Source organism: Drosophila simulans, chromosome 2L (assembly GCF_016746395.2).
Source record: "Drosophila simulans strain w501 chromosome 2L, Prin_Dsim_3.1, whole genome shotgun sequence".
NCBI classification, from domain to species: Eukaryota; Metazoa; Arthropoda; class Insecta; order Diptera; family Drosophilidae; genus Drosophila; species Drosophila simulans.
The window spans coordinates 6,180,689-6,191,064 of NC_052520.2; the positions used below are offsets into that span (position 1 = coordinate 6,180,689).

Sequence of the window (10,376 nt, forward strand, 5' to 3'; positions counted from 1 at the left end):
TGGCACTGATAGGGGAACCTAATAGCTTTACGCCGGGAAGTTGATCGTAAATCGAACTGAGCTCCGTTTTTATAAGTCAATTAGTCGAGCTAGGGGAGGGAAAATATTATATTAGAAAAGGTTTTCGAAATGAATGACAACAAAGGTTCCAAAATTCCTAAGACGCATAAGAGGCTCAGCAAGCTCACACAAAGGAACCCAGCGATCTTAAGTTCGGCATTATAATGGACATGCCACTCGAATGATCCTCGACGATCAGAAGTTCTGAGTGGTTAGCCGAAAGCATTACGAGGCGAAATGTTTTTTGTGGGAACAGGGAGCAAAAAAGCAAGGATAACCAGAAACGAAACCACAATAAACAAAACCAAACTCCCATGCTGTGCTCCTCATGCATTCGTGCAGCAATTACATGACTAGCCAGAAAACGGAATCGTCGCCACGAAGCATTTGTCACGCACACAAGACGACATGGAATGGGATGGTGTGGTATGGTACGGGTTGGCTCGGGATGGGATGGGATGGGATCCTACCTTATGAAGAGAGTGGAGAGTGGGTTGTGGCCGTGGAACACCAGGGGCAACCAGCTGTTTTTTATTTCGTACGCCTCGAGTGCAGGCCTCGAAGAGGCCAGAAACTAGGGTAAGGGTAAACAAAAGAAACGCACGTTCAAAATGGCAGGGAAGCGTCTTTCGAGGGTATGCGTATATTTTTATCAGGCACTGTGAGTGCGCCAGCGAGTGAGTGTACACAGATTTAACCCCAATTTGTGAGATTTGCTCGCGGTGATTGGAGTCGCTGTTGTGTCGTACTATGCGCCTTTAAAGGTTTCTAAAAATACAAAGCCCAAAAAAAAAATAAGAAAACAATGACGGGAGCAGAGAGAAAGGCCCCGGGGACACACAAAGGGAATTAGTTATAAAGGGCATGCGACAGCAGCGGCGAGATCTGCGCACTGTGGCAAAGGATATGCGGCATATTCGCCATTACCCACGGAGTCCTTTCCCACTCTCGCGCACTGTGTGTGATAAATGTGGCACGAAATATTTTAATTATTTTAAACGTTTTATGGCCCTGTGGTCGCTCAGTCGGATACTCCCAAGCGAAAAAAGGGGAAAATAGCGCTGCCACCCGAAGGACAATGGCAGTGTCGAAACAAAAGACAACAGCCAGTCCTGTCTGAGATCCAGGCACATAGCTCAAAACGGCAGCCTCAACTCCACGACATCCCCGCAAGAACTTCACACAGTAATTACGCCATTTACTGTCTAAGAAACGAGGTCACCCACTCGAGATGGCATTTCTGTTTTGTTATGCCCCCAAGATGTTAGCAGGATAAAAATCATTCCGCAAAACATACGCTGCGCGGGATGGGAATCCTGGGAGATCAAAGCGAGCTCAGGATGAAGGTGGGCAATGTACGAAGGTGCAGGTGTTGCTTCAAAGGATATTAGCTATTTTGGGTTACAAAAGTGTTAGCATCAAATGGATAATCGGACGGCAAATTAGCTTACTTTAAACTCACTAATTAGAAGCAAACATATATAAAATTGCATCTGTGGATTATTAGTTATACCCTATAGTTACTTGCCCTGGGGGATGATAAGCCATTAAGGTCTCTGGGTTAGAAGAGAGGGCTCTATACTCCAGCTATAAAGCGGATCCTGCCGTAATCCGCTTATATCTATCAGTTACTTGAATGGCTTCCAATGAGCTCCAATCTAACTCTTTGCGTTTTGCCCTCTAATCCCCAGTGCCCGCCATGGGAAATTTCACCGACGAGCAGGAGCAGCGCAGCAACTCACACAGCCAGGCGCAGGATGTCCACGATGAGACCAAGGGCAGTGAGTACCAGGCCAACCGGAACAAGCCCAACGGAGTGGGCGGCGCGGCCGGAGGCTTCGGCGAGGGCGTGGCAGCGGCGGGCGGCGACACCGTCGGTGGCAACAACAAGTACAACAACGGGCCGCAATGTAAGTAGCTGGAAAGCATGATAAATCCAATTAACAGCTCACTTTGCCAATGCGCCCCCGATCGGGCCTTTTGCCCGGTTTTAACTGCTCCGGATGGATGCTGGCTAATTATTTAGTTGAACAATATTTACATTTAATTTCGTTTCGACGCGCGCGTTTGTTAATTTAAATTTCAATTTGCCCTTTGCTCTTTTCCGCTTCCATTGCAGTAATTGCGCCACGCCCCATCGATCAGGAGCCGAACGACGCGAACTTCATTGGTGTGGTCATCGTTGTCCTCACCACCATCATCATCCTCCTGGTGGCCATCATCCTGTTCATCGTCTCGCGAACGAAACGGGCCCGCGGCAGCAACGTCCTGGACGCCTTCCAGTACAGCTTCAATCCCAACACCCTCGGCGGCAACGTGGACAAGCACCGTCCGAACGGCAACAGCATCAAGGTGGGTGGACCATGGCGTGGTCATGGGGCACTGGCCATTGGGCACTTGCCACTTCGGCACTGGGCAGTGGGATACGTGTGCGTAGTGGACGGGAAATTCCTGTCTCGAATTCCCACATAATTGTTCAATGTAGCGTGGAGTTTCCACACTGCTTAGTCCTACGTGAGCAGCTCCTCCGTCCGGCATTTATTTAATGGGACTTTTCAACGCCCGGCGACAGTGTGCGTGCTCTCTTGATTTGTGGGGGTCAGGCTTAAGTGGCCAGTGAGGGGGAAACTTTAAAGTTCGACCCACTGGATGTGGGCAAATTCGATTAAAGAAGTTTTTCTTCGAGAGGAAATTAAGAGTTCTGTGTGCGGAAAACTTTATCATCGCACCGAAGAAAGGAACACGGAACTATCCAGCTGGAAGTCGATGCAACAGATGTGGCAAGATTGGGGCATTTATTTGGCCAAGTTGTGCTTTAATCGAGTGCGAGGACGACACTCTGGCTATAACTGAATCAACCCTTTAATCGAGACACAAAAGCAGGACGTTCTGTATAAATCTGAATAGCTCCATGAGGTTAAATACAACTGTTTAGTTAAGTTAAGGCATAAGGTCCTTGGTGCCTGGTGGGCTTTTAACTAACCCTATTCCTGCGTTCTGTGTTTCCAGGCCAGTGTGGACGACAACGACTCGATTGGCAAGAACAGCCTCTACCACGAACCCTTCAATGTGAACATGTACACGAGCGGTGTGAACGGCTATGCGGCGGTTAATGATTTACAGTGTAACATGACGCCCGACTATACAGGTGTGTAAGCCCCCGCGAACCTCCATTCCCTTAACTCCCTCCCCCTTGACCCCTTTTAACCACCATTCCGTCTGCGGAGGACGTTTCCGCTGGCTGGCGCGCAAAGTCATAAAATATGGCGTCGCCGGCAACTAATGCAAATAAATTTTTGTGGCAATTCCCCTGACTAAGCTGACTTTTCCCCCGTTTCCTCTCTTCCTCTCTGTTCGTTTCTCGACCACAGATGTGCCGGAAGGTGGTTACGCCGTGCCCCACATGCAGGATTACATGCCCTCGTCGAAAATGGGAGGTGGAGCGCCCGGCGGTGGTGGCTATGTGAATGTGCGGCGCACCCCGCCTCCGCCACTGAGCAGCATTTTCCCGCGACCACCCACCGTTCCGCCGCCGCCCATGGAGAAGTACTACGCCACCACGGCCATCTTCAAGCCGCTGAAGGGTCCGGGCTCGGAGCGCAGTGGCTGCAGCAGCAACACCAACACGGTGAGCAGCGGCGGCGGCAAGAGCAGCCACAGCCACAGCAGCCACTGCAGCACCGGTGGTCCGGACCATAGTGGCATCTATGACGACGGCATTGGCACCATGAACTCGAAGGCCACCGCACCCATGATCAATCCGTACAGCAGCGGGAACAGCTCCTCGGCCGCCGCCGCCGCCGCAGCGGAGTTCCAGCGCGCCAGGACCTATAACTTCCGCAGCTACCCCGATAACCTCTAGTTCGAAGCCTCGCTGAAGCTGGTGGCCGCGGCTCCCAAGCGGATCAATGCCGCCACCGCCTCCGCCGGCAGCACCACCATGCCCAAGAAGCCGCAGCACCTGAGCCTGGTCGCCAGCACGGCGGGCGGATACGGGGGCGGTCCCAGCAGCAAGCCCAAGTACAGCCTGACCCTGCACAACAGCAAACTCGCCACGGGGGGCAAGCACCTGCGCGATGGCCTCCAGCAGCGCCAGCACCTCAAGGCCGTGGATGGGGTTGGGCTGGTGCCCGTGCCCGTTTCCCTCCCCGTCGACGAGGTGGTGGGTGTGCATCTGAAGGCCGGCTCCAAGGCGGGGGCCGCCACAGGCGAGGCTTCGGGCAGTGTCACCAGGCAGATGGGGGAGAGCAGCGGCAACAGCGGCAGCGGAAAGGACGGCGCCAAATGCGGAAATGACAATGAACTGGGGGGCGGAGTGACAAACGGTGTCATGAGGGCACAAAACAACAGGCTGTGGTATCATTGATGAAAACCCCATATGGAATGGATTTGAGGTGAGTTTCATTAGTAGGCAAATTCTATAAGTATATTTATAAAGTTTATTTAGTTTATTTTACATTAGAAAGTAGTAAAGTGATAGATATCCTAAGTAATATCCATTAACCCCCTTGTTTTATTGCTTTTATTTCATCTACAGCGATATCCTCTAAACGGAAATCGAATTGAAAATGCAACAAGTACTAAAAAAAAGAGGACGTTACGCCGAAATTAAAATCACCGAGTTAAGTCCGCGCCAAAAATGGCGAATCGGACAGAAATAAAGTCAAGCACAAATAGTTGGATTAAAAACACCCAACAATTGAACCCACTGAGCAAACAAGAAACGCAGCGAATCGAATCGAAAACGAATCAAATCGAATCGAAAACGAAGTCAAGTCGCCTACCAATCATTTATAGTGTAGGGTCGAGAATATGCCAACAACGTAGCTAATGAAACATGTTAAGAACACCCTGTAAATATACGAGTTTAGGAATCGGTAGTGAAGAACCTGCATCTGATAGCAAGGAGCTGAATTGCAAGGAGAAAACCAGGACATCATGCGAAAGAAAAAAAAAAAACAAAAAACTCACGACAAGATTATACACAAATCATGAGAATATTGAGACGAATTTAAGGTCTAGCATTTAGCGACACAATTTGTTTATAAAACGAAGCAAGAAATAATATTATATTGAGTAACACCTATACGACTAACTAGCTTATAATAATGTTTAACTGATTTGTAGTACTCTTTCGGGAAGAACACTGCGATCTGCGAACTAACTGTACATGCCTGTGAACCTACCCCGACTAAACCTGAACTATATGAACTATCTGAACTATATAGTATGAACTATCTGATGAACCCTATAAGCGCCTACACTCACACTACTTAAGCCCCACTGTACATTTTCTGTGTATAAACTTATAGACATAGATTGTTTGCTATAGATGGAAACACGATGACGCGTTGAGCAAAATTACGTAGGAAAATCCACGAGATGAAAATCCCGGGAGATGATGATGATAAAATTGTAACGGAATTTAACGGACCAAGAGAGCGTGCAGAGCGACTTCGCCTAAACCAAGAAAAATGAAGTTTTCATCAATGATTTGTGATTCAATATTCAACTATTTATATTTATAGACACGCGGATGCGAGTATTCAGTTCTTAATGCTAACTCTAATTTATCAAAACGTACTACCCGCAAACAAATGACTCTGACTATAAAGAAAGCACTATGAATATAAAACAAGAAACAAATCGTATTTATAATTAATATTAATGGATAACCATGTATATGCTCCTTTTTAGTTTAATGCGCATTAGTATCACCCGAAACTTACTAAGAGTTAAACGTAGTAGCTTCGTAGTAGTTTAATAAAGCAGCAGCAAAGATAAAATAATTTTAAACAACCGGATACATAGGCAAACAATAGGCGTGTTGGAAATAGCATAAAGTATAAACGAAACGAGACACTCGACACTCGACACCCATTAATAACACTAAAAATTAGTTTAAATAGTAAAACCGAAAGAAAAGAAACCCAAAACAGGCACACGCTCCACACAAACAACGTTTAAAATGTTTGTGCAAGAATTTGCGAAGTTTTTAACAACAAAAGATATACAACTTAAAATTAAGCAAGCGGTTACAACAATATTTAAAAGTATTTAATAACATTAGGCTTCGAGATATGTCCGTATGTATTTCTCAACTTTCTGCACAAATTCTAAACCTTTCGACTTTCCACTGCACCAACGGTTTGCCAACACTGGCCCACTGAAAACACAACTACAGCAAGACACGATCGAACACTGCAAGAAATAACACTGTCCGCCACTGAAAAATTACTATCGAGCAAAAACAAATCACGAACCTACCTACAAGACTTGTGTAAATTAAAGAAACGTAATGCTAAATAAAGCTAAATAAAACGATTAGACATTAAGTTAAAAATACATTTTGTAAAAATTAATAAAAGTACACTGTAAAAACTTATATACTAATGTAATGGTTATCCGGTCTTTTGGAAATCACGGCAAACGTCATTAAATTGTTTATTTACGGTGCGCTTGGCGGTCGATATACCGACTAGTTTAATTTCTAAATTAATTTAAATGCATTTATTATGTGTAAATTTTTCAAAGGCAAATATATAGTATTCAATTATTTAAACAGCATATATCCAAATTTTTCTTGACTTGGATTGGGAACAACATAGATACGAACAAGGGTTTTTTGTTCTATGTTCATGGCTTTCGATTATTAATCGAGGTAAGTTTTTTTTCCCAGTGTAGTGCTGACATGCTCAATGACGTGTCCTTGGTGGTTTATCTTTCAATATACTTTAATGTTACATTGAAATGGAAAACTCAGCTCACACTGCGTTATTTTAGGGCACTGCATAAACAGATATACTCCCGTAGATAAACAAATGCCCATCAACGGAGTTCTTGTAAACAACCTCCCAAGAATATACCCTATAAAATCTGTCAATATGTGGTTCATCACTCCGAAGGAGGCGTAGTAACCGTCCTTTGGGACCCAATCGAGTAAGTTAAACAAAACATAAGTTGCTGTTTAAATAGTACAGAAGGCCCTGATGTCCCCGGAGGCATTAATCGAGTACTTGTTCTTTTATTTCTATTTATTAACGATCGGGGTGAGTCAAAGACCATCTGCTTTAATTCCACGACAATTCTGATTGAAGGCAGAAATCGAATGTAATATAATTAAACCGTTGACCGCAAATTGACGAACGACTGATGGCCAACGAGGCCGGAAGTGTACACAGATGAAATCAACACAGCTTTTCACATTTCCGATCAAACTCCGCTATTCAAGTTGTACACAAACACAAAAAACTCTTGTTTAGTTCGAGTCAACACATAATGTAAATTATAGATAAAACTTTCAGCGTTTCAGTTTAATAAATATGCCATCATTTGGATTTCAAAGCAAAGTTAAAATTTAAACGTTTAAGTTTAGAAGTTTTATGGAGGTTCGATGATTGAAGGATATTGCAAAAGTTGCTGTAGCGAGTTATCAAAGTTATCATCACAAGATTTCAAAAGATGAGTTTTCAGATTGATTTCATTTTGTTTGATTGAATTGGTACACCCCTATAATCTTGTTTCTGTCGAGAAATGCCATTGCAAACATTTAAATCAAACGTAATAAAGATAATCGCAGTCAAATACTCGGCGGTGTTTTAATTGACACTTTCGATTCCTCGACACCAGGGAACGAATAAATAGATGGATGGACTGATGAGCGCCTGATTGACAGCCATCCAATTCGCGGCCCATGCCAGCTGTCCCACCTGTCAAACATGCCCGGCGAAATTAGTTGAAAGCCATTTGCGAAGGGAAAAAGGAACAAATGTGTTTATTTCTTCCTTTTGGCCAATGGATTTCGGCCGTTGTTCGTAAAAATGCGTGAAAAGTTGCCTCGGATTCGACGGCATTCTGTCTGTCAACTGGAGCGGTTGGGACCCAAACCAACCGGCGAGTGTTAAACGATTTTATTTGATTTTATTCAACTTTATTTATTTTCATTGCACTTTTCGGTTTTGTGTCCGTTGTTCATTTAACAGGCTTTCAATTTGTAACACTCGTCGTCGTTTGTCCTCGCTCTGAATGACTTTATTTGTCGCATTATGTGGACCTTTCGAAAGTATTTGCGAAAAAAAAACTCAATAGTAGATTAGCAAGTCTCGGTCTGCTATTAAAATATTAACACAGGGCAAAGGACAAAGTGCAGCTGGGTGGAAAGGGGGGATCAGGAGGTGAGCAATTAACACACTCGAATCTGGAGCTGCAGATTGGAGCGAGCAGCAGTCTGATAGTTAGATAAACAAATACAAGTGCCCACCCGCACACGCGGGACAAAGGAAGTTGGCAAGGACGTGCGGAAGGAAGCTGCTCCTGATAAGCAGCGGGGATAGCGGGGATAGCGGGTGCGAGCGAGACGGTAATTCAAAGCCGAGTGAGATGCAAGGTAACATGCAAATTGACAGACAGGACGTTTGCCAGGACATGGGCAAACACAAATACAAACAAAGCACAGATAGATGCTGATGGAGGTGGGATCGAAGGGAAACGTCATCGCATGAATTGCATTAGTTGCACTGGACGGACGGACGGACAGACGGACGACTTCGTATTCCACTTTGTTTTTAGGCGGTTCCGAAGCGGGAGAACTTCCCTATGCAAATATGACAGCCACCCCGGGCATTGTGTGCGGCGATGACTAGGACGATAAAGTGTCAAATTGCTTCAATTTAACGCTTCATAGGGGAAAGACCCCGTGGAAAACCAGCTACCAGCTGGGGTGCAGATCACGGCGACTGACGGGTGAGTTGGCCACGCTGGACGATTATGACGGGTTTCTCTTTTTTTTTACCGCTCCATACTACCAGGTAGTCCGTACTACCCATTGTTCCCATCCGTCCATTGTTTGCGCTTGTAGTTGATCCTTTAGAAAAGTCAAAAAGGGCTTGGAAATATCCCTTCTACTTTTTTTGATATTCGTGTTTATTTGCAGAGGTGAATTGGATTGTCAGAAATGGGCTTTCATTGCTCTGATCCTGGAGTACTCGTAATTATGCGATGTGAATAGAGGGAACCATCGTAAACCGGAACTCAGCTATTTAGGCAATTTGCTTTATTGAAAACGATTCTATCGTGTACAAATATGATGAATAGAAATTTTTTAATTATGTTTGAGTAAAGGGGTTCAAACGGGATCTGCGTTCTTACAAAATATTTTGAAAAAATAATGGGTATGGAGATTATACGATTTAGGTATAAAGGCAATAGATAGGATAGATTTGTTTCGAGTCTGAATAAAAATCTAACCATTTTTCTATAATATTTCATTTACTTAGAATTATACTTAATATAAGTGTTCTGTTTACTAACAATAATACCTAGCTGTTCTATTGTATCTATGACATAGTTTACATTACCGCGTAATGGGCTTTGTAAGAATTATATAACGTGGCAAAGTCGGGGTGCTTACATGACATGATTTCCAGTTTTCTAAGGAGAAGCTCACGTTTGGTTTTTTGTCTCTCAGAATGTCCTTCCATCAGCTACACCCCAACTTACCCTAGGAACTCAGATGTGACTCGCCGTTTCCGGGCTTACTCACTCATTTCATTTTGCCTGGTTTATCCCTTTTATGGCTTGTTCGGGGATTTACATTATTATCTGCTTCCGAATTTCGGGCAGTGTTGCCTGCGCAGCGACGCTGCCCTTGTCCATGTTTATTTATAACTTGCAATTGTAATTAGGATTACTTTTTACTTATTTGCACAGTTCTTGGAGTGCCTCGCCAAAGGACAACAAAGCCCAAGGACGAGAGTGCGCCACTGGCATAAAAAGCATATTTTCCCATTTTTACTTCGCGCAGGCTTTCCCAAAAACACCGAATGGAGGGTATCTAAGTATTTGTCCAGACGGCTTAGTGGATAGAAGTCCCCTGCTCACTGCTCTAGTTAATGGGATGCTTATGTTGGTATTTTGATAATGGCAGCAGTTCTGCGTAATAAGAGGAACTGCTGATATTGTGGATTTGTGAGGAAACCACCGTTGGGCAGGACACTGCATGAAATAAAAAACACAAATATTTACCCTTGTAAACGAAATTAAATAGCTCGACTTTCACCGTAAAGGTTTCATAATTAACTTGTTTGATTTAAGCATAGTACTTTTGCTTACATTAGTTCTGGACCAGTTAAGTGGTTTCAATATTAAGTATTAACCCGTATCTGATAGATTTATTTTGCATTTATAGTAGGAAAAGCGATAAGGCAACGAGGTAATTTGAGCTATAAATAGTTGTATACCTAGCACTTTTGTTAGGCCAGGCACGATTGTTTTTGACGGATATATGGGGCAAATGCGCTAATCATGCGCCTAACCCT

General features: G+C 44.2%; 2 protein-coding genes across 2 annotated transcripts in view; both read left to right on the plus strand.

Annotated features, from left to right (window-relative positions):
* Nucleotides 1-3,922, plus strand: part of LOC6731185 — a 28,457-nt gene extending 24,535 nt beyond the window's left edge. Inside the window, exons 9-12 of the mRNA XM_039292086.2 lie at nt 1,752-1,970; nt 2,180-2,412; nt 3,070-3,208; nt 3,432-3,922. Coding sequence (XP_039148020.1) covers nt 1,752-1,970; nt 2,180-2,412; nt 3,070-3,208; nt 3,432-3,922 — 1,082 coding nt within the window. The remainder of the gene's footprint in view (nt 1-1,751; nt 1,971-2,179; nt 2,413-3,069; nt 3,209-3,431) is intronic.
* Nucleotides 3,923-4,000: 78 nt separating this feature from the next.
* LOC120284422 lies at nt 4,001-6,627 on the plus strand. The gene is made up of 2 exons (XM_039292092.2): nt 4,001-4,454; nt 4,598-6,627. Exon 1 carries the CDS (start codon nt 4,001-4,003, stop codon nt 4,424-4,426), a length of 426 nt encoding a protein of 141 aa, XP_039148026.1. The 3' UTR covers nt 4,427-4,454; nt 4,598-6,627.
* Nucleotides 6,628-10,376: the final 3,749 nt, after the last annotated feature.